Source organism: Rhinatrema bivittatum, chromosome 19 (assembly GCF_901001135.1).
Source record: "Rhinatrema bivittatum chromosome 19, aRhiBiv1.1, whole genome shotgun sequence".
In the NCBI taxonomy this organism is placed as follows: Eukaryota; Metazoa; Chordata; class Amphibia; order Gymnophiona; family Rhinatrematidae; genus Rhinatrema; species Rhinatrema bivittatum.
Window position 1 is genome coordinate 27502651 of NC_042633.1, and position 22865 is coordinate 27525515.

The 22865-nt window shown below is 46.9% G+C and overlaps 2 protein-coding genes across 6 annotated transcripts in view; one reads left to right on the forward strand and one right to left on the reverse strand.

The window, feature by feature from the left end:
• LOC115080637 (zinc finger protein 135-like) overlaps nucleotides 1–13518 on the reverse strand; it is a 28586-nt gene extending 15068 nt beyond the window's left edge. The window contains exons 1-4 of one of the 3 annotated variants that reach the window (XM_029584944.1): nucleotides 13128–13518; nucleotides 9568–9680; nucleotides 8431–8557; nucleotides 3280–3375 (exon numbers count right to left, since the gene is read on the reverse strand). In XM_029584944.1, the coding sequence (XP_029440804.1) occupies nucleotides 3280–3375; nucleotides 8431–8557; nucleotides 9568–9654 (310 nt within the window). In that variant the 5' untranslated portion in view covers nucleotides 9655–9680; nucleotides 13128–13518. The remainder of the gene's footprint in view (nucleotides 1–3279; nucleotides 3376–8430; nucleotides 8558–9567; nucleotides 9681–13127) is intronic. The other 2 variants (XM_029584945.1, XM_029584946.1) reach the window with 2 other exon arrangements.
• Nucleotides 13519–20926: 7408 nt separating this feature from the next.
• LOC115080625 (zinc finger and SCAN domain-containing protein 2-like) overlaps nucleotides 20927–22865 on the forward strand; it is a 35100-nt gene continuing 33161 nt past the window's right edge. For 2 of the 3 annotated variants that reach the window (XM_029584912.1, XM_029584913.1), the window contains exon 1: nucleotides 20927–21485. The gene's annotated coding sequence lies outside the window, so the exon portion shown is untranslated. Of the gene's footprint in view, nucleotides 21541–22865 lie in introns of all 3 variants that reach the window. The other variant, XM_029584914.1, reaches the window with a different exon arrangement.

Below are 22865 nucleotides of genomic sequence, written 5' to 3' on the forward strand. Positions count from 1 at the left end.
TTGTCTGAGAGGACCCGCACGGCTTTGTGACGGAGCAAGGGCAGGAACATCCTGAGTGCCAGACTGACAGCTCGGGCTTCCAGACGATTGACATGCCATCGGGATTGCACAGGAGACCACAGTCCTTGTGTAGATTGGTGCTGACACATCGCTCCCCAGGCAGAGAGGCTGGCATCTGTCGTCATAACGATCCACTGGGGTGTCTCCAAAGGCATTCCTTTCAAGAGGTGGGCGAGTGAAAGCAACCACTGCATGCTGGCAATGGTAGACTCAGAGAGCGGTAGGGGTGTTTGAAACTCCTCCGAAACCGGCTTCCAGCGGGACAGCAATGCTTTCTGTAGAGGATGCATATGCGCAAAAGCCCAAGGAACCAAATCTATGGTGGAAGCCATGGAGCCCAGGTCTTGGAGATAGTCCCAGGACATGGATACCGAAAGAGATAACAGATGTTGTACCTGGTTCATGAGCTTGAGCGCCCGGTGCTCGGGGAATAGGACTTTGCCCACGCGGGTGTCGAAACGGGGTCCTAGAAATTCCAGGACCTGGGAGGGCTTGAGGTGACTCTTGGAAAATTTGACAATCCACCTGAGGGAGGAGAGAAAAGTCCACCCTGTCGACCGCTGCAGTGCACAGGTTCTCCGACTTGGCCCAGATAAGCCAGTCATCCAGGTAAGGGTGGACCAGGACTCCCTCCCGACGAAGGGAGGCCGTCACCTATCATGACACTGGTGAACGTACGCGGCGCGGTGGCCAGGCCAACCAGAAGTGCCCGGAACTGGAAGTGGTGTCCCAGAATGGCAAAGCGGAGATACTTCTGATGGTCATGGCGGATTGGGATATGCAGGTAAGCCTCTGTAAAGTCGAGAGAGGCCAGAAATTCGCCTTAGCGAACCGCTGCTATGACCGCTCTCAGGGTCTCCATCTGAAAATGGGGCATCCAGAGAGCTCAGTTGATCCGCTTGAGGTCCAGGATCGGTTGGAAGAAGCCATCCTTTTTGGACACGACGAAGTAGATGGAATACTAGCCGGATCCCTGTTCCTCCAGGGATATAGGGACTATGGCACCGATCTCCTGTAGCCTGTCCAGAGTCTGGCACACCAAAGCGGTCGGGGAGTTCCCGAGCAAAGTCTAAATGCGTAGCCATTGGCGATCACATCGAGGACCCACTGATCTGACATGATTGTCTCTTTTTCTCGAGGAATGGGCTGCAGACGTCCACCTAAGGCGGGAGCAGAGGAATGGGCCGGCCGCATTTCATTGGGAGGACTTTGAGGTGGAACCTGAAGGGTTCGTATCCCGGAACAGCCGTCGGCCACGAAAGGAATGAGACCAAGACTGGGATCTAGTGGAGGTGGGTCTTTGGGCAGCACCTCTCGGCCTGTTGTACCTGCGCTTACCCCTGAACCGAGAGCGCTAATTAAAAAAGGATTTGGATTGCTGAGGGCGGTCCTCCAGCAGCTTATGCACTTTATTGTCTCCAAGAGATTAAATAAGCTGCTCCAGGTCCTCCCCGAAGAGCAACTTACCCTTGAATGGGAGAGTGTCCAACTGTAATTTAGAAGAGGAGTCTGCTGCCCAATTACGAAGCCAGAGGAGACGTCTAGCGGACACTGCTGAAAATATAGCCCTGGCCTGCACCCTGAGAAGTTCGTAGAGGGCATCCGCCCCATACGCAATGGCACCTTCCAGCCGCTCTGCCTGCTCAGCCTCTGCAGACGGGAGATCCTGGGTGCTGAGGAGTTGTTGAGTTCACCTAAGGCTTGCCCGCTGCATGAGACTGCTACAGATAGTCAGCCGGACCCCGAGTGCAAGACCTCAAAAATCCTTTTGAGGTAGACCTCCAATTTGCGATCCTTAAGATCTTTCAATGCAGTCGCCCCCACGACTGGGATAGTAGTGCGCTTCGTGACAGTGGAGACCGAGGCGTCTACCTTGGAGACCTGGAGCATATCCAGACACGGGTCTGGAAGCGGATACAGCTTGTCCATGGCTCTGCCCACGCGCAAACCGGCTTCCGGTGTCTCCCGTTCCCGGAGCAGTAACTGCATTAGCATCAGATAGAAAGGAAAGGTGCAAGGGGTGCCCTCAGGCCGGCGAGGACTGGGTCAACGTTGCTAGAAGCTGCAGCAGTTGCGTTGCCCTCCTGAGGGGGATCTAAGCCCAAAGGACATCTGCATCCGGGTCAGGTTCCGGAACCGAAGCAGGCGGATCAGAGGGGGCCGGAGAGGGGGTGGTGTAGTGAGGAAAAAAAAAAAAAAAAAAATCGGGTCCCTTCCCCCATCAGGCTCAGAACCCTCAGCGAGGTTTGGAGCCAAAATGGCCACTGTTCCCGCAGTTTGGAGGAACGGGGCCGTCCTTGCAGCGCGTCTGCCAGGCCAGGAATGACCAGCTGATCTCTCCGGCGCAGAGGAGCCTTCCCCTCCGTTCAGACACAGAGAACAGGCTCTCCACACACTAAGCAAAAAGCCGATCGAGGCATAGAGTGAGAGGCAGATCTGCCACATGTGAGATGGCAAGAATCGCCGGTGCCTGGCTGAGAGCAGGGAAGAAAAGGTTCAACTACCCACTCCTTCCCACAAAGTTTTTTTTTTTTTTCTCAAACTTGTTGGTAAGATTGCAGAAGCAGAAGAATGAATTTCTCTGCAGCAGACCTGAGGTATGCTTTGTCTCTGGGTCTCCGCGGGGAAGGGACTGGACCACCAGTTTCACCCCTAGCCAGGCAGGTCACCAGGTAGGGTGCTAGGCTGAGAAACTCAAGGGGCAAAGCCCCCCTAGGCACCCAGTAAGAGCAAGGGGCAAACACTGTTGCTCCCTACCAAAAATGAAAAGTTTAAGATCTCTTTTTTTTTTTAAACTTCAAATAGAAATTAAGTACTTGCTTGATCCAAATAAGACAGAAAGAGGGAGAAAGTAGACTTTAACAAACAATCTAGCTGTCTAGAGGGGAGCCACATGGTCTACCAACTGCTTCTGCTGGAGATAGAGAAATACTGAAGGGATGCGCACTGTCCTGATACAGGATACCCTTTTAGTTTTTTCCTCTCTCTCCATCTGCTGGACAGGAGGCTCAACCCACTGTCTGGACTGATCCGGGTACGTACGGGGAACCTGTATTTCTCAGTGGTATCCGAATGTTTTGGCTCATTCAAGTTGTGTTCTGCAGATACCCTTGATATCTGACCAGGTGCTAGGGCGCACAAAATCCCCTCTACCTTCAGGATGCCCAAAAACTCCCCCCGCCCAGCTGTCTGATGGGGGTTTAACAAGTATTTCCTTACGTTGGCTCACGTGCCCTTCCAAGTCTCCAGCATCCCTCCCACATGGCACCCTTCGTTCAATCTTCAGTAAAATGGAAGGGTTGGCGATGGTGTGACCTGCAGTCGGCAACAAAGGCAGCAGATGAGCAGTTAATACGCTTGGAAGCTCACTCCTCACCAGCATGTCACCAATGATAGGCCTAGAAAGGATCCTGTTTACACCCAGACCAATAGGACTACCAGAACTTGACTGTGGATGCAGTCTCAAATACTAATGATTCAAAGATGGCCTGTGGCATCCAATATTCAGAATGTGTGACTGAGGGAGGCTTCAGTAGATTATCAACCCCTCAAGCCCACCGAAAAAGCAGCTTAAACCTTGTGAATGCTGCTGGGATTGCAGGTTCTGATTAATCCACTGTGTTAGCACCCTGCGGCTGCTACTGGTACAGCAGGCTCTTGCTGGAAACACAGACTGATAGCACAAAAAAAAAAATGAACCCCATATAGAATTTGGTAGTGATCTGGTAAAACTTCTACATGTTGCACACCCAGCACTCACAGGCCTACCTACGAGGACAACGAAAAATCAGATACAAAATGCAGAAGTTCAACTTTTAGCTCAGGACATATGTTGCTTGCAGATATTTCAACACATTATTTATACTATATGCTCCTGTTTCATGTGATACCATGAATAGCAGACACAGTTTATACATATAATTTGTACATGTTCATGTTGTAACTTGTATGCATTAAAAAAAAAAAAACAAAACAAAAAAAACCCATAGGAGAAGTTAACTATCTTTATTAGCATTTCTAAACCACCCTGTATGGGACCAGGCTAGATGCCTGAGCCACCTTAAATCCCCACAGAGGAAGAGAGCTCTGTGGGTGGGACCCAGCTGGGGAGGTTAATGGCATCGGGAGACCGGGCCCAGGTCTCCAAGAAAAGGCAGCTACTGTGCAGCATTGCTGACCTAAAGTGAAGCCTGAACGGTGATTATATCTGTGAAGGTAAGCAGATCTGCTGTAAATAAAGCCACTGAAAGAAGCCTTGACTGCTCATTTACCGTGCCACATATGGTGTCAGTTGGGGATTTCTCCCTAAGCTGAGCACAGAGAGAAACTCAAGTCTCCAGGGGAGAGAAGAAAAGGAAGTTTGTGCGTGTGGCCTGCCAAGACGTTTGGAGGCAACGCAGTGCTGAAGAGTTTAAAAGGGTGCGGCTCAGGGAGCACACCCAAGTAAAATGAGAGAAAAAGGAAAAAAAATGGAAGGGAGACTATGGAGGCTGTCCCCTCCCCATGGGGGAAGTAAATCAAGGTGAGGCCAGGTCTCAACACATGCCTGGTGCTCACCCCAAATAGGTGGCCTTGGAGCTCATTTTTGACAGAAGGGCCAGAGACATCTTGATGCACCAGCTCGTGATGCCTCCTGACACAAGGTAACAGCAGAGAGCAGCGAGTGACAGTGGCATCTCTGCACAACCTCAGTATGGTGACTACAGTGCCTTGCACCCATGCAGCAGTGCTCCACCTTGCTGACAGTGGCACATGTGTGCCCAGTACTGCAGTGCCAGCCCCTGCTTCAGTGTTGGCATTGCAGCATGGCATGAATCAGCAACTATGCTGCCGGCACCTACAGCTGTGTCCTGTGAAGGAGATGAAAATTGGTTCTTACCTGCTAATTTTCGTTCCTGTAATACTACAGATCAGTCCAGACCACTGGGGTTGTGCATTCCCACCAGCAGGTGGAGTCATAGAGCAATTAGAACTTTGGGCACTGCTACATAGCGAGAGGGCCCCCTGCAGTCACTCACAGTATTGACCTGTACCCAAGCCCATGCTAACAGAACTAACTAGCGGCCGAGGTTGAAACCCAAAAAAAAAACCAAAAAAAAAAAACCGACAACCTGCGGCCTCAAACAGACTCAGAAACTGCTCCATCAAGTTACTCTCAACACGGAACTCCGTAATTAAAAAACCAGCAAATCGTAAGGCAATGCAGTCTTTCAGTATCTAGAGAAAGGGACAGGCCTCTGGACTGATCTGTGGTATTACAGGAACGAAAATTAGCAGGTAAGAACCTATTTTCCTTTCCTGAACATACCCAGATCAGTCCAGAAAAGTGGGATGTACCCAAGCCACCCTACACTGGGCGGGAACCCGAAAGACCCGCACGAAGCACACTCTCCCCAAAAGACGGTTCATGCGAAGCTTTAACGTTAAAAGTGTGAGTAGACGACCACACCGCCGCCCTACAGATCTCCTGAGGCAACAGTAACTGACCCTCTGCCCAGGAGGTAGCCTGAGCCCTAAAGGCACCTGATGCCCTCGGGCTATGTAATCCAATCCAAGAACACCCGATTATCTCTGCCTGGTACAAATGCACTAACGCCACAAACGGGCAAAATACAAGAGGAATTAGGGTCCAAACCCCATCCCTTGTGAAAATGTCTCCAAGCCAACAAAGCCGTCCTTGAAGAAACGCTGTCTCTAACTCCAACAGGCCAAGCAGCGGCTGAACAAAAGGAGTAACCCATACAAGACATGACTCATCATAACCAGAGACCCATTCCCAGACAAAGCACATTTGACGTGCTATAGGACACTATCGTAGATTAGGGAACTCAAATCCCCCACATCTCATCAATTTCTCAAGACTCAACCTTGGCCTCTTCCCTCTCCATACAATTCTGATGGTCCTAGCAATACCTGGGGACTCGAATTCTGAACGAACTGCTGGGTCTCCAGGTCAACATCCATAAACTCTGGGTATCCTGCTGCAGCCCAAGTGGCTAGAGCAGCGCAGCTCCAAAGGAGGAGGAGTATTGGGACAGTGTGGCAGGAGAAAGACCAGTAGCAGTGTTGGTCCCGCTAGCGGAGAACAAGAAAAAAGCATGGTTTTATCATCACAAGTGGAGACCATAATCAGGATGTGAAGCGCAAGGAGCCAATAGACGAATCGTATTCACAAGATTATGATTTACTTTTAAAGTGACAAGATTTAATGCCATTGCGGATTACATATGCATAGACATAATTGATATACAAGCCTACAGCTTGTTCAGCCACCCTGAGTCCAAAAAATATATATATCTAAGCCCCTGAGGCAGCCGTTGTGAGAACGGCGAAACTCGGCCAGAGTCGGGCTGTAATATTTTAGATTCGTCTCCACGTCAATAAAGAATTGAAAGACCAAGGCATCTATTCCTTTTGTTTTCCTAACGGCTTTTTTAGATCGCCTACCTTCGGTGCTTCTTGGGACCTCCTCTGATCAGGTGCAGGAAGAGCAGCAGTATTGGGCCCACACAGGGAAAATGAAACAAGGGCAGAGTGGGCCTGACACTGCAGGAGGAGCAGTGTTGGTCACCCCAGCCTGGGGAAAGAGGAGGCTGCAGTGGCTAATGAGGATCAAGGTGAGGAGAGAGAAAGGAAGATTGGTTCTTACCTACTCATTTTTTTTCCTGTAATACCACCTTATGCAACTCACCATATCTACACCAAAGGTGGCTGATGAAAAACATAGTAACAACGGCAGAAAGAGAGCAAATGGTCCTTCAGCCTGCCCGGCAAATTTCATGAGGTAGTAACCGCCGCTCCATGTGGGATACCCCCAAGCCTTATGTTAAGGGTAGTAATATTTACAATCAGACAATGCTGCTTGAACGTGCTTTGCCTTTGGTCTTGGCTGTAGAAGCTGTCCTGTGCTTTTTCCCCTGTCATCTGCGTATCAGTACCCCAGGCTGTAAAAGCTGGGGCTCAACGTTGGCTGTCGTCTGAATCCAATTCCCCCTTTTCCCTCCATCCATTGAAGCAGAGATGTTGCAGTTGCACCAAAAGCATCAAGGCTAATCAATTAATGGTAGTAACGCACACACCTTCTCACTAAGGGTGGTAAATGCCGCTCCATTGGGAGCTTACATTTTGCCGTAGAGGCAACTGGTAACCGGCAAAGCTCACACAAGAGCGGAGTTGGTCTCTCTCTCTCTGCGTGATCTTCCCCCCCCCCCCCCCCAATTCTGTACAAGCTGCAAGTTGTGAATTAATTTCTTCAGCAATAAAACCTCACATAAAAGGCATTACAGTCATCAAGGGAGCTAATGATTGAAAGAACAGCTGCTGTAAAAGCTCCTTGAGCCAACAAATAACGGAAGCGATGTACTAGACGCAGCTTTACAAAGGCACATTTAGCTGTTAAAGAAAGGCGAGATGCCAAATGAGAGCAGAGTCTGAAGCGAGGGTGCTCAAACCAGTCCTACGCCACCCCCCCCAGCCAGTGGGGTTTTCAGGATATCCCTGATGAATATGCATGAGGGATATCTGCATACACAGGGGCAAGGCATGCAAACTCACTAGGGATATCCTGAAAACCCGACTGGCTTGTAGGCGTGGTTTGAATACCCCTGGTCTAGAGTTACCTCTAAAGGTCTAACTTCTTCCTCAGGGGTACATGAACTTACTTTGTTTAGCGGGTGAACAAACCCTACCCGTGTATTAGAGGCTCCAATCCACAAGTTGGCAATTTTCAAAAGCAGAGTGAATCCCGATTTAGGCAGGTAAATTGGCTGTTTGAGAACTTGCCCTCCTTTACCCAGCTAAAAGTGCACTCGGACCAAGGGCTTTTAGCTGGGCAAAAGAAGACAGGATCAGGGGGCAATGGTTAAGTCAGGGAAAGGTAAACCAAGACGCACAGATCCGATGCTCAAATCTGCATGCGCTGAAGGGGGAAAAAGTACCTACAGAAAACAGGGCGTGCAAATCTCTGCCAATGCTCCTACTTTCCCTTTGAGAAAGGGTCACAGTCTGCCGGGGGGGGGGGGGGGGGGGGGGGGGAAACAACGCTTTGTGGACTTGAGCATCTGTTGGCGAACTTTTGCAGAGTGCCCCACAGTGGAGGCAGAGCCCCATGGACTATACAAAGCTACCAAGCTTGCCTTACTTATTTCATAGCTTACATTAAAGCAGCTTCCTGGCTGCAAGTGGTCGGCGCGGATTACAATACTGCAATTCCATATTAAACGCAGACCATGGAAGCACATTTGGGTGGCACAAAACTCACGTGCATACGTGTCAGCCGTATTGAACTTCCTGAAAGAGCCAGAATTTACATGGAGGGGGGGGGAGCCCACTATAGAGCTTCTGGCACATGGGGGTAACATTTTTCCTTACCCAGGGAGAGGAGGGCCGCGTGGATCTCCTGCATCACCTCTCTGTAAAGCTCTCTCTGCCACGCCTCCAACATCTCCCACTCCTCCTCTGAGAAACAGGCCGCCACGTCATGGAACGCCACCGAGACCTGAAACCACAATTGGTATATACTCAGTACCCTATACTGTCGTTCCCCCCCCCAAACACTGGCTTTGTTTCTGCTCCTGTCCTTCCACAGCACTAACCCCTCACCCTGCAGCAACTTCTACGCCTGTCGCTTTCAGGATTTTCTCCTGCCCCCCCCCCCCCCCCCCCGACTGGTACTTCAGTGCCTCTCAGTGCTTTCTCCTGTCCTCTCACAGTGCTGACTAGCAGTACCTTTTCCTATACCCTGGAACGCTAACCATCAGCCTTCTCCTCCCTTCCTGGGCCCTCAGCATATTGTTCTGTCCCATTTTACGATGAAAGGCAAGTATCGCCTGGCTAAGAAGTTATTTTAACCTTTGAAGGGTGCACGACAAATATTGTATTAGAGAAACATTGAGCAGAAAAACAACAACGGAGGACACTCATCTTCCAGAAGGGTTCCTAATTTCACTGCAAATTTTCCAGGACAGTGGTACGTACAGCAACTAGACTTAAAACAAAAGCTGGGAGTATAGGGCTGGTACCTTTGCAACCATGAAAACATGCTGCAGCAGAACCAAGAAAGAAAAAGGTAGTCCATGAAAAATGGTACCAAGAGCAAAGGGCCTGCTAAGTTTGACGTTTCAAACCTGGGAGTAGGAAAACCCCTTAGGCAGAAAACGCATTACAGAGCAAGTCCTCCAGGTCCTGACTGCCTACCACAGATCCTGCCTACCTTAGGCTTTCTTCAGCTCCAATACTGGTTTTTACCTCTGCCTTCCTCCCCTGGGAGGCTGTTCCAGACCCTCAACACCCTTTCTGGGAAACACTATTTGCTTACGGTGTTCCTCAGTCTTCACACTGCCACAATCTTTTTTCTAGAACCTCCTTTCCACTGAAGAATATCTGGATCACTATTTATACCTCTGGTGCATTTGAAAGTCTCCAACTGCAAAGTCTTACTGACTCTACAATGCTTACTCGGTCTCTACTTATCAAGCTTCTAGGAGATACCCCTCCACCTATACAAACCTGCCACCCCAGCCTCATGCCTACGACGCTCGTCTCTGTGAACCAGCTCCGTTTCTGGTCTGATCTTCGCATCTCCTTTGCCAACATTTCAGGTACAGTAGAGGGTTGCCCACCTTTGAGAAGAAATCCACGAACGGCACTCACTCAGACAGGGAGGGGAGCAACTTCGTTTCCATCCAAACTCAGCTAATTTAAACTAGATCTGAACTGTTCACAAGGACCGTCCCCCACCCCACCCCAAAAGCTGCAGACCATTACCACAGAACAGGCACTGCCCCAGGTGTCAAGAAAGCCAGTCCACCCACCTTCCTCTCCCTCGCTTCTTCAGCCTTGCACTGAAGATCCAACCAGAACGTCATCTATCTTGCCAGACCCTTCCCAAATTTCCTGAGTTCGTTGCCAGTGGACAATATATTCAGACTTCTTTTGCTTCCTTTTCTAACCCTGCCACTGTTAGGATTAGCGCGTCTTCTATAGGGCACTGTACCACACTGGGTGAATCCTTTCCACACCTTCCTGTCCCCAAATCTATTTCCCAGCAGAAGCAGCCACCTCTCAGGTGACAAAGCAGCATAGTAAAATGATGGCAGAAAGAGACCATATGGCCTATCTAGTCTGCCCACCCACACCGACTCAGCTTTTACAACCCCTACCACCCGCTCAAAGCTCCTCTGTTTATCCCATGCTTTTGTGAATTCAGTCCTTGTCTACACCATCTCCATGGGGAGGCTGTTCCATGCGTCCAATACCCTTTCTATTAAGAAATATTTCCTTAGATTACTCCTGCATCTTCCCCCTTTCACCCTCTCTTCCATGATCCCTCGTTCAAAAGCATCATTTCCTTTGAAAAAGACCTGCCTCCTAGAGATATTTATAGTAACAAACAGGCCGATACAGTAAGGCGCGCTCAGCCGAGCGCACTGTTTAACCTGCAATTGGCTGCGCGTTTGACACCCGTCTTTTACCTCTTATACAGTAAGGGGCTTAGCGCGTCAAACATGACCAGCCACCCCCACCAAAAACAAAACAAAAAACTAATAGCGCTCATCACATGCAAATGCATGTTGATGAGGCTATTAGTTAGTCCCCAGGATACTGAAAGTAAAATGTGAGGCCAAGCTGCACATTTTATGCTCAGAATTTCTGAGCAACCCGGTACAGTGTACAGAAGAGCAGAAAATACTGATTTTTCTGTATACCCTCTGACTTAATATCCTAGCGATATTAAGTCGGCAGAACCAAAAAGTAAAAAAAAAATCTGCCCGGTCAGCAAAAAGGACACTCAATTTTATCGGCACTGGTAAAATAGAGCATCGGTTGCCAAGACCAGAGGACAGCCACCTCTACACTAATAAGGAGGCACTTAGGGACGCACTATTGTCCCTAGCACCTCCTTATTAGCATACCACCTCATTTAAATACAGAACCGCGCGCCCAGGAGAGGTGCCTGGGCGTGCGTCGGGAGAGCACTCAACACAGAGCATCCGCTCTCCCACATTTTTTTTTTTTTACTGTATTGGCCTGAAAGTGAATGACGGCAGATAAAGACTAAAATAGTCCATCTAGTCTACCCAGCAAGTTTTTTTTTTTTTTTTTTAAAGGGTAGTAGCAACTGCCACTCTGTGCAGACTACCCTGAGCAGAAAGGTAAACATTAGGTATAATAGTAAAGTTACCCAACTTGTTCATTTCCATTTTCTAACCAGAGGGGATTCTCTATGTTTGTCCCACACCTTTCTGAATTCCATTACCATTCTTGTCTTTACCACCTCTTCCAGGAGGGCATTCCTTGCATCCACCAACCTTTCTGTGAAAAAATATATCCTACGATATTCAATATATGGTTAAACTGGTATGTAAATTTATACATGTATTATAAAGCCAACCACCTTCAAACTACAAATTTTGTAGGACCCTTACTCCTAGAGTCAGTACAATGTAACAGACTTTTCTTATGGTATCAGGTCACTCGCAAGTCCTAATGGAGACCGCAAAATTAATAATGGATTTAATAAGAGCCGTTGGTCACTAACTAATGGAATATTGATGGACTTGGTTGGACGTCACAGTTCTGAAGGAGTGATTCCCCCGAAACACGATCGTGTCGGGACTGAGTTTGAGACGCCATTTGCGATGAGTATTATCATATAATTTAGTTGAGACTGTGGCTATTATCAAAGCTTAAAATAAGAGCTATTGACGAGACGTTATATTTAGAAGGTCATCAGCAAGTTTTATTTAAAAGATAAAATACAAAAAAATGATATAAATAAATTAAAGTGACCCGATACCATAAGAAGAGTCTGTTACATTGTACTGACTCTAGGAGTAAGGGTCCTACAAAATTTGTAGTTTGAAGGTGGTTGGCTTTATAATACATGTATAAATTTAGATACCAGTTTTTTTCTTTTTGAGAAGGTACAGAGAAGGGCGACCAAAATGATAAAGGGGATGGAACAGCTCCCCTATGAGGAAAGACTAAAGAGGTTAGAACTGTTCAGTTTGGAGGGGGGATATTATAGAGGAGTTTAAAATCATGAGAGGTCTAGAATTGGTAAATGTGAATCAGTTATTTACTCTTTCAGATAATAGAAGGACTAGGGGGCATTCCATGAAGTTAGCATGTAGCACATTTAAAACAAATTAGAGAGAATTCTTTTTCACTCAATGCACAGTTAAACTCTGGAATTTGTTGTCAGGGGATGTGGTTAAGGCAGTTAGTATAGCTGGGTTCAAAAAAGGTTTGGATAAATTCTTGGAGAAGTCCATTACCTGCTATTAATCAAGTTGACTTAGGGAATAGCCACTGCTATTACTCAGGCCGATACAGTACAGTGCGCTCTTCTACTTTCCCTAGATTTTCCCATCTAGCTAACAACTCCTTGAGTTACTTCCCCACTTTAACAAAGTTAGTTTTCTTGAAGTCTAGGACCCTCAGCTTTGAAAGAATCATCTCCTGTGCTCCAATATTGAACCACACCATCCAGTGATCACTAGATACCAGATGATCATCCACTACATCAGAAACACTGTCCTCATTGGTAAGCACCAGATCCAGCATTGTACCTGCCCATGTAGGATCTGTTACCAGTTGATGGAACAATTCTCCCTGCTTCTAGAAGAAGCCGGGATGTCCAAATTAACATCCAACAGACTGAAATCACCTTGCAATAGCAGTTCCACTTTTGTAGCAATTTGCTGAATATTCTCCATCAAATCTCAATCCAATTCTTTTGGATGTGATGGAGGTCTGTATATTACGTTCCATTCCTACTTTCTAGTCTAATCCACAGTGTCTCCCCCTTACCTTGTAAGCCCTGCAACTCTGTTATATATATATAGATAGATATAGAGAGATAACTATTCCTTCTCCCTTCCTATCCTATCCTTCCTGAATAGATTGTAGCCCGGTATCACAGAATTAAAGCCGGTTTTCCCACCTCTACCACAACACAGAAGAGTGCTCACTGCTCTGGGAGAATGGCCTTTTGCCACCCCCCCATAACATTACCATTAGAGCCAAACCATACATATGGACAAGCACTGGGAGCAATTGCTCACCTTCTCACCCATCCTTCTTGGGCTCCGGTATCTCCAATGGGAAGAGGATGTGGGAGGATAACACAGAACCTGGGCATTAATACCCACGGAGTTATGAAGTCTCTGCAGAGCCGAGGGGAAAGGAACTAACACAGATCCTGGGACGTAGTGCCCACTGAGCAGTAAGGTCTCTGCAGAGCCGAGACAGCGGAAATGAGGCAGAGCAGAGGTTCGTGGCGACTCCACCAGTCAGGGAAAGGGATTAGTGGCTCAAAAGAGGCAGCGACAGCACTTGCCAGCCACACAACATTTACTAAAGTCACTGCTCTTCCCTCTGAGAGCCCCGCCCCCACCCAGTGGATGCTAGGAGAAGTCTCCTGAGCATGCTCGGAGCAAACCAACCGCCACTCAGCCATTGCATCCTGGGAAGAGCCTTTTGAGCATGCTCACAAGACTCCCTCCCACCCACGCGGTGAATGTAGAGAAGAATCTTCTGAGCATGCTCAGAATGAGCCAATGACATCTGTGCGGCCTTCATTGCATGATGGGAAGGTTGGTTTCCTTGTGTTGTAATAAAAAGTTCCTTCCTCATTAGTCCGCTGCTGGACCTTGTGCTGATGCTTCCTTGTTGTTTCCTGCAGGATTAACATTTTTTTTGCCGGTTTCCTCGTGCGTTGGCTACTCCTGCCTTATCGGGTTCCGAGATTTCACAAGATCACATCCCTGGTCTGGCTACAGAAGTCCCAACGTCCTATGCCGTAAAACTCATTAAAGTTCTCTAATCTGGCCTCGGGGGAGTTTTAAATATCTAAATCATTTATGGGATTGGAGCCTATATCTTACAACAAGGCATAAAGCAAAGGCCCCGATGTTCGCATAATTTGCAGAAACTGCCATCGTTGAAAACAGACTTGCTGTTCTATGCATACACTGGAAAGCGGTAGGAATAAAAACATTCCTGGCTGAAAAAAGTTGAAGTCAGCTGGTGATCACCTTAACAGAGGGGTAAAACCAAGCCTGGCTTAACAGGGGCCCCTGCGGTCATAGTCTTCTATAGGATAGAGGGTTTAGTGTTTTTTGCCAAACGACATGCACCGGAGTGTAGAGAGAAATGAATTAGAAGTCCATTCATACAATCACATCATAACAGAGCTAAATGTGATTGGGAATGCAGAATCTCAGTCATGAACGCCTCTATTTATTAATCGCTTACAGATACCTACCGGTAAGCGATTTACAATTAACATACATCATTTAAAACAAGCAAAAAACTCCCACTTTTAAGTTTATTTCACTGCTCTAAGACTCTTCGCTCTGACCAATTACTGACCCGGTGCCCCAACATGTTAAGGGACACTTCTGAGCCAGTACTGACTCCGTGTGCATGGGTAGTTTTATGTGGCATTTTTCCCTCTGATCCACTACTGAACCATTACCTCAATATGGCGTTAGAGGCACTGTTTCCTCTCAGTGAATACTGAACTTGTTCTAGCAAAGTGTTAGGATGAATTTTTTTTATTACAGATTTTCACAGCCTTGTATAAACAGTGTCTCATCCAAAAAAGGAAATACCCACCCAATAGTGCCACTCACCACTAGGATGCTGTGTGAAAAAATAAATTTTTAAATATTTAAATGCTGCATCAGCGAGCCAGTCGGCGTGCCCGCTACATGAGTAGCTCTGTTTGTTTGTTTGATTTTTAAACAAAGTCCATGCCTGTTGAACACTTTTAACCTTTGCAGCTGCACCTTTCAGTTTTTTTCTATTTTCCTCATTTCATCAAAGTTTCTCTTTTGAAAGTTTAGTGTTAGTTAGTTAGTTAGTTAGTTAGTTATTTAACAGTTTTATATACCGAAGTTCTGGTAACAAAGTTACTAATCACTTCGGTTAACATTACAACAATAGATTGACAGTATAAAGAATAATGTTAGAATAATAGTGTTAGAGCTGCAGATTTACTTATTTGTCCCCCTTCCAGTTATTAGTTTAAATTTGATCATGTTATGATCACTGTTGCCAAGTGGCCCCACCACCGTTACCTCGCTCACCAAATCCTGTGTTCCACTAAGAATTAAATCTAAACTAGCTCCCTCTCTCGTTGGTTCTTGAACCAATTGCTCCATGAAGCAGTCATTTATTACATCCAGGAACTTTATCTCTCTAGCAAGTCCTGATGTTACATTTACCCAGTCAATATTGGGGTAATTGAAATTTCATCATCTGTCTGACCATTTTGTCCAGGTGGATGGCAGTATACTCCTATCACTATACTCTTCCCAGCACACATGGGATTTCTACCCATATAGATTCTACTGAGAATTTAGTCTCTGGCAGGATCTCTATATCCTCCCTTACATAAAGTGCCACACTCCGCAAATGCGCGTGCAGATGTTAAAGTGCCACACTCCGCAAATGCGCGTGCAGATGTTAAAATCTGGTGCGTGGATATCACATTTTACAACATGCGCACACCAACGTGCGCATGTTGTAAAATCATTGCGTCCATGTGCGCACGCACTCCTTTTAAAATCTACCTTTTATTGAGCTCATGAAAGGACGTTTGCTTCAGTGCATGGAAGTCACTCAAGAAGTCAAATATGTCATTATATTCTCCAAGCATGGACTACCTGTCTTCCAGTTTTTGTGATGCCACATCAACCGGATGATAAAAGAATTCAGTTTTGAACCTTTCCTTTTCATTAGTTATTAGTTCATCGCCACCCTCGTGATCAAACTGGCGCTTTTATCATTGACAACTTCGGGATGAAAACAGTGCAGGAAGTTTTAACTCTGAGCGCTACTTCCTATGCCTCACTGGTTGCTTCATCAAAGCCCATCTCACAAAAATGCAGTTTAACAGTTCATGCAATGCTGCTTCAAGTCTAGTTGCCACTGCACCATGAACAGCAGGATTGTGGAATATTTTGGTCACATTGTTGATTTTGTCAAGGATTTGATGCCTGTTGGTAGGTGAGATGATGGCTTGCCAAGCTGCGTGCTTTGGATACTGTTGCACTGTCAGTTCAGCTATCACATATTTCAAGCAGCGCTTCATGAACCTCTCCTGTCGGTTGGTAGCATAACGCCTTTCTGGCACCTGTACTACATTCTCAGTGTCCTTGTAACACTTTCCAACGCTGAGACGATGCAGAGAAATCCCTCCTCCTCAAAACCAAAAAAAAAAAATTAGCTGCAACAGTCCAAAAAATGCAATCACAGTGTTTGAAGAGGCGGTGGCATCACAGATTTAAGCTGTGATTACTGCGAGGCAAGTAAAATGCTCTGTTGTTTATGTTCAAAACTCGTGCTTGCACTCCACATGTTTGCTCTTCATGGTGTCCTGCATAAGAAGAAACTTAAAACGTGGTTATTCAAGCTTGCTTTTCCAGAACCTTCTTGTTAGCTCATAGCATTACCTCCTTCTTTAGCTACACCTCTCTGCTTATTTCTCACTTTTTTGGTTTGCTTTGTTTTTAGTCTCCTTCTTTTTTTCAGGTTCCCTGGAAGAATCCTTCAGTTACTCTCAACCTATCTAAGTTCAACACAAGGACATCAAATGTTCACTTTGATTACCATTTAATTCAATTTTGTATAATTAGTTGACTCTCTTGACAATGTTATTTAATGTTGCATAATTGTTCATTGTTTTATGTAATGCCTTTTAGCAAGTTTCTTCTTGTTCTATGTAAACCGGTTTGATTTGCATCTAATGTAGGAAGATCGGTATATAAAAACCAAAAATAAATAAATAAAATAAATAAGCAAAGAATTTGGCTTTAGAAACTCCAAAATTGTTTCACTTTCTTTGATTTGGACTTCTAGTGCAGTCAACTTGACGTGTCTGACGGGAACTGATGTCTGTTTACGTTACATTAGCTGTACAAACCAACAATATGGAGACGTATTTAGACCAGCACAAATTCCAGTCCAGCTCGCCCTGTATCTGTTCCAATCCCAGCAAAAGACTAGTCCCACTGGCCCCCAGAACCCAAGGGGTTGGCTAGGCGGAAGACCAGCATCGGTCCAGCCTGCAGCCCCATGACACATTAATCCCTTTATTGTCCATATGCATGATCGTCACAGATTGCTCGCCACTCTGTTCCTGCCCTGCAGTGGTTTGGGTTTGGAAAAAAAAGAAAGTTTATTTCATAAGCTTGTTCAGATCTCTCATGTTCCTTCAGTTTCTTTTTCTTGGCATCAGACATGTACTTTCTAGAAAAGAGAAAAACCACAACTGCAAGAAACGTGATCGGACCTCAACGAACGGAAATACGTCATGCGCAGTCACTCATGGACGTGGTAGTGTCGACTGATATTAGCCCAGAGCTAACCAATGCGGACTAGTGTGTACGGTGCACATATCGTATGCATGTTGGAATCATAGACCAAACAGAGCAGAGAGTAATGGCAGACGAGGCACCACAGTCACATGGGTGCTTCCTAAGCAAACTGTCTGTAAATTATTATTATTATTTTTGGCAGGGACCATTATAATCAGCAATACACCATAATACATTTTTAAGAGGTGAGGTGTCTGGGGTCCCTTTGAAAGCCCAGGGTCCTGGCCACGGCTGCTGCCTCTTAAGGCCGGCCCTGCTCCAGGAGATGATGAGTGAGGGCTCTGCTGGCATGGTATGGAGAAACTTTGGTTTCCAATAAAAGGAAGCAGCACATTTTTCTGAAATGGAGGTTAAGAAAGGTAAAAGGAGAACGAGACTGATATGGTTCTCTAAGGAGGTAACAGAAATGAAAGAGGTTAGCATTCGAAAAATGCAGACTAGCTCAGGAGGAGTACGGGCCGAATGATCAGGAAAAAACAGAGTGATGCAGTGAATGTGGTTAGAAAAGCCAAGGCCCAGCTGGAGGAGAAAATGACCCCATCCCTAAAAAGAGGGAGAGGTGAAAAAAAAACATGTGTGATAAAGAGGGATTTGCAAATAGGTGCACCAGCACAAGGCAGAAATCTTACAAAAGTTATTATGCTCTGTATTTACAGAAGGGGAAGTCGATGGATCTAAGATGGGAAATGGCATTGATACAATGTGAATTGATAATTATAGAGGAAGAGGTACTTGATGTACTTACACAAACCAGAGTGGATAAGGCCATGGGACTAGATAGTGTATAACCAGAATACTAAATGAGCTCAAGAATGTGCCGACAGCACCACTTGCAGCTCCGTTCAACTTGCCCTTAAAGACCAGGGAGCTTCCGAGGGATTACAAGAGAGCAGATGTGGCTCCGCTACACCACAGCTTCCCAAACCTGGCCTGGAGACTCCACGGTCAGTTGGGTTTTCAGGATATCCACGATTACTAGGTTTGAGATAAATTTGCATATGTTGAAAACCCAGTATATGCAAATTTGTGTCATGCACATACTGTTGCGTCCGTCGGTGCTAGACGGCTTCGCCCCGTTGGCCTCACCTCATTCACGGCTCCTCCCGCTTACCTAGGAAAGATGGCTACCGCCGCGTCTACAAGCTGACCTCTCCGGCGTCCCCGGAACAGCTATGGTGTAGCCTCCCGCCATTGCTCCTCCCAGGTACCTACTAGGGTGCGCGCGCCACCCATGTCTTTATTACAACCTTGGCGCGAACCTCGGGGGTGTCCCCCCTTGCTGATGTCACACCATCCGGGTATATAACCTATTCTAATTTTCTAGCTCGTTGAGTTAGCAAGGACTCGAATCCGTTCCTGTCTAAGCTACTCTGCTGCTTCCGTGCTGCCGCTGGAAGCTCTCTCTCTCTGCCCTTCATTGTAATTGCTAACCTGGGTACCCGCTCCTCGGGAGCCCTCTGCTTTATTTCAGGTGCCTTACAGGGAACAGGTACTCGCTCCTCGAGGGCCTGCTCTCCCTGCCTCGGTGCCAGTACCATCTACTTCAGCCTGGTGGAATCGCATACCTACAGCAACCATCTAGTGAGTAATCTAACTCTCTGTCTGTCTCATCTACAGCATTGCCTTGCCTGGGAAACCTACACCTGGATCTCCCTATACCAACAGGATGAGAAAGGTTCCCTCTGCCGAGGGTCCCGAGACTGCTACAGCCAGACTACCTCACTACTGCCACCTCTGGTGGTACTCTTCAAGCTGTATAATAAAGAACTAACTGTGTTTGTGCGTTCTGAGTCTAGCCCAGTACTGTGGCTCCTCACGGGACTCCTCCCCGTGGGCGTGGTCATCTGCCACAGTACCCAAGGATCCACCCAAACACCGCTTGACCATAACACATACATTGCAGATATCCTGAAAACCCAGCCCTTCTTTCACTTGCCAAGCCCCCTCACTCCTCCCCTTCCCTTCTGCACTTATTGTATTAGCAAGAGGAGGAGACGAGCAGTTGATATCTTAGGCTGCATCCTTATGTTCTATCACTGGAACCGACACACACTTTGAACCAGGCCAGTTACTGTAATGCAGGGGTGGCTAACTCTGATCCTCAAGAGCCACAAACAGGCCTGGTTTCTTGTATATCTACAGCAACCAAGGCAAGACAATGCAGGCAATGCATGCATACCTTTTTCATGCATATTCATTGCGCATTTCCTGAAAACCAGGCCTGGAGTTGGCCACCTCTGCTGTGTTGCCTCATAGTTCAAAGCACCAGTTTGGCCCTGGCAACAGAGAGGGGGAGGATGTAGCCCAAAGCACTACTGCTTTTCTCCTCCTCTTGCTAACTTCAAATATGAGGATTGGTAGCAAAAGGTGGGGGAGAGTAAAGATGCCTGCACCCTACCAGCCATTGACTCCTGGACCTGGCCCATTTCCTTCGATTCTGTGGGAGATTGGCTGATGCCATGGCAAGGGCTACATTTTGCAGAACTTACAATGGAATTGTGGGAGACCAGAGGCCCTGCTAAGAGGTGTTATTGTAATTGATCAGAGGCTGTAAATATCAGCACTGCCCTCAAAACAACAGACTAATCAGAGGCTACAATACCGTCTGTCTCTCTGTCACTGTCTCGTGTTTCTCTTTGCATGACTGTCTCTGTGTGACTGTGGTTGGCCTCTATTTGTCTCTCTGCATGATTGTCTTCATTGCCTGTCCTCTATGTGTGACTGGCTCTGTGTGACTCTTATTGTTGTATGACTCTTTATATTGCTGTCTCTGCTCTCTGCATATGACTTTATATAACTGTTGGTTTTGTATTTATTTATTTATTTATTTATTGGAGATTTTTTATCTACCGCGGTACGTAAAGGTCTACATCACCTCGGTTTTATACAAACATTTCTATTCTGCACATCCAAAATGAATTCTAAGCAGATTACATCACAGTGATGACTGTCTATCTCTGTGGTTTTCTGTCTCTGATTTAGATTCGAGGCCCTTTCTTCAACTGACCATTTGTGCTGCCCGTGCAACACAGAAATTGACAAAAGGAAAGAATTATAAAGTACTAACTCTTCCGCTACGCTTGTCTCTTAATTCAGTTCAAGGAAGCTTTAGGAGGGCTGCTCAGGCTTGGATAGTAAAGGTGTCTCTCCAGGACCTAGGGTTCCAGCTCAGCTAGGTCTGGCTCTAGTCCCCAGTGGAGTTTGTAGTTTCTTGGCTTATTCGGGGGTGAGGGAATCAGAACTACAAGTCCCAGTAGTCTCTGACCAATAAAATAGGCATGGATCTGCCTGTCCCTGTTGCAATAAGCTTACTGGCACCACCACCACTGATTTACCTTACTAACGCAGGACTGCATTGCCCTGCATGCACTGCAGTGAATCCAGGGCTGGAGCCTCGTGCTGAGCATGCTCAAAGGAGCCTGCGGGGCACTGCTGGGAAAACAAACTTTGCTTCTACGGTCGCTGATTCCTGTCGTTGGCAGAACGATGCAGAGAGTGTATGAATAGGAGGGAGGGACGTAGGGAGAAAGGAGGCAAGACAAAGGGATTATAGGAAGGGGGAGGGACAGGCGGGAGCGATGCACGGATACTGGAGCCGGGGGGAAGGAGCTGCAGGCATGGGATCAGAGCTATAGTAGAGTGAACTGGAAGCAGGAGGAGAGAGGCTGCAGGCCCCGGGCAGTAGTGGGTACATGAGCCAAGGGGAGCGGGGAGACAGGCTGTGGGTACTGGGGCAGGGAAACAAGCGCCAGGCGGAAGAAGGAGAGACCGCGGGCAGCACTAGGTGAGGGACTACTTGCGCCACATGGAGGGAGGAGGCCTGGGAAGCCATACACGATCTGGGAGCATGGTTCCCTGGTTGTGAGTTTTCACGATCCAGCAGCTGGTAGCATGGATCCAGGACCTAGCTCTGACTTTACAGGATCCGAAAGCCGAGAGTATGAATCTAGGCACCGGGTCTGACTAAAGTTCCGGGATCCAGGAGATGGTAGCATGGATCTAGGTGCTGGGTGCGACTTTACAGGATACAGGACCTAGGTGAGACTTTACAGCATCCAGGTGCCGATTGCGACGTTACAGGATTGGGCATTGTGTAAGAGGTTTCGCATGATAACTTTTTCCTCTGCTGATACTGGGGCCCATCCTAGCTGTGGGCATGAGAGGGATACTTGAGTCCCAATCTTCCCCTTACCATTGTCAGCAAAAAAAAGCCCAGCAAAGTCCTAGCTGCCAGTTTGAGAAATAAAAGCCTACAGTGGGCAGATCATAGCCATGGGTCCCTTATCTTCTCTGTAGCAGATGGAGAAAATGTTGCAGTTGTCTCACTGTTAACAAGCCCCTGCTCCTCTCCCCATCTTCATTTTCTTTTCAAAGTGTTTTATATTAGAAAAATACTAATTATTTCTGTTAGTTTTCTTCACTTCAATTATTAAGGGACAGGAGGTGAACCAAAGTTTCTTCTTTAGTCACAAAGCCCATATTTTGACAGCAGTAGAGAAGCTAGATTCCATCAAATTATCAGCCTGCATCTTCCATGGCTTGACCATATCTCTTTTTTCAGTCTTACTGCCAAATTTGCTTTCTTTGGTACTTTAATCTTTATTTAATTTGTTAAATGGGGTTTCAGATCATTGTTGTTCCTTTGTTGTGGATGCACTCCTGGTTTTTTCAGATCTTTTGTGTCTGCTGTTCGGCTGTTTGTGCTGTACTTGTGCTTTATGTGTATCAGTGTGACACCTACATGGTGGCCTGATGAAGACGTATGTTCTGTGCTATATTCACATTTTACGTGTATTGGTGGGACACCTGCACGCGGTTCTGATGAAGACCCTCTCTTCAGCTATCCATGCTATATTCTTCCTTCATATGGATTGGTTTCTCATCTTCCATAAATGCATAAGCAGCAGAAAAGTGTTGCATGATTGAGACTTGTGCATGTAACATGGTCAGGATGAATGTGCAGAGCAGGGACTTTGAGGTGGAGTGTTTAGCTGAATGCAGGCACCCTGGGAGAGAGGACATGGCATTTATTCTGCATTCTCAGAGAGGGAGAGGAGACATGGGATGGCCGTGACAGAAAGGGATCCTCAAACTTCTCCCTCCCCCGAAATGCCATAAATTTACCCAGGCTCTGCAAACTACTCAACTCCTTTTTATCCCTAACCTGTTTTACTTCTCTCTCTTTAGAGGCTCTTTCCTAGACTTTGTACTCCATGTTCTCTCCATGCCACCTCCTTGTCATCCTCCAATCTTGGCGGACCCATCTGATTTCTCTTCACTATTTTCCTAACCTCATCCTCTCTACTCATGCTGGTATCCCCGTGATGCCCTCCGGTTTCTCACATGCACCTTATTCTTCGCAACCTCCAAAGCTTTCTCCACCTATCCCCACCCCATGCTTGCCTCTCAGGTCCTCCC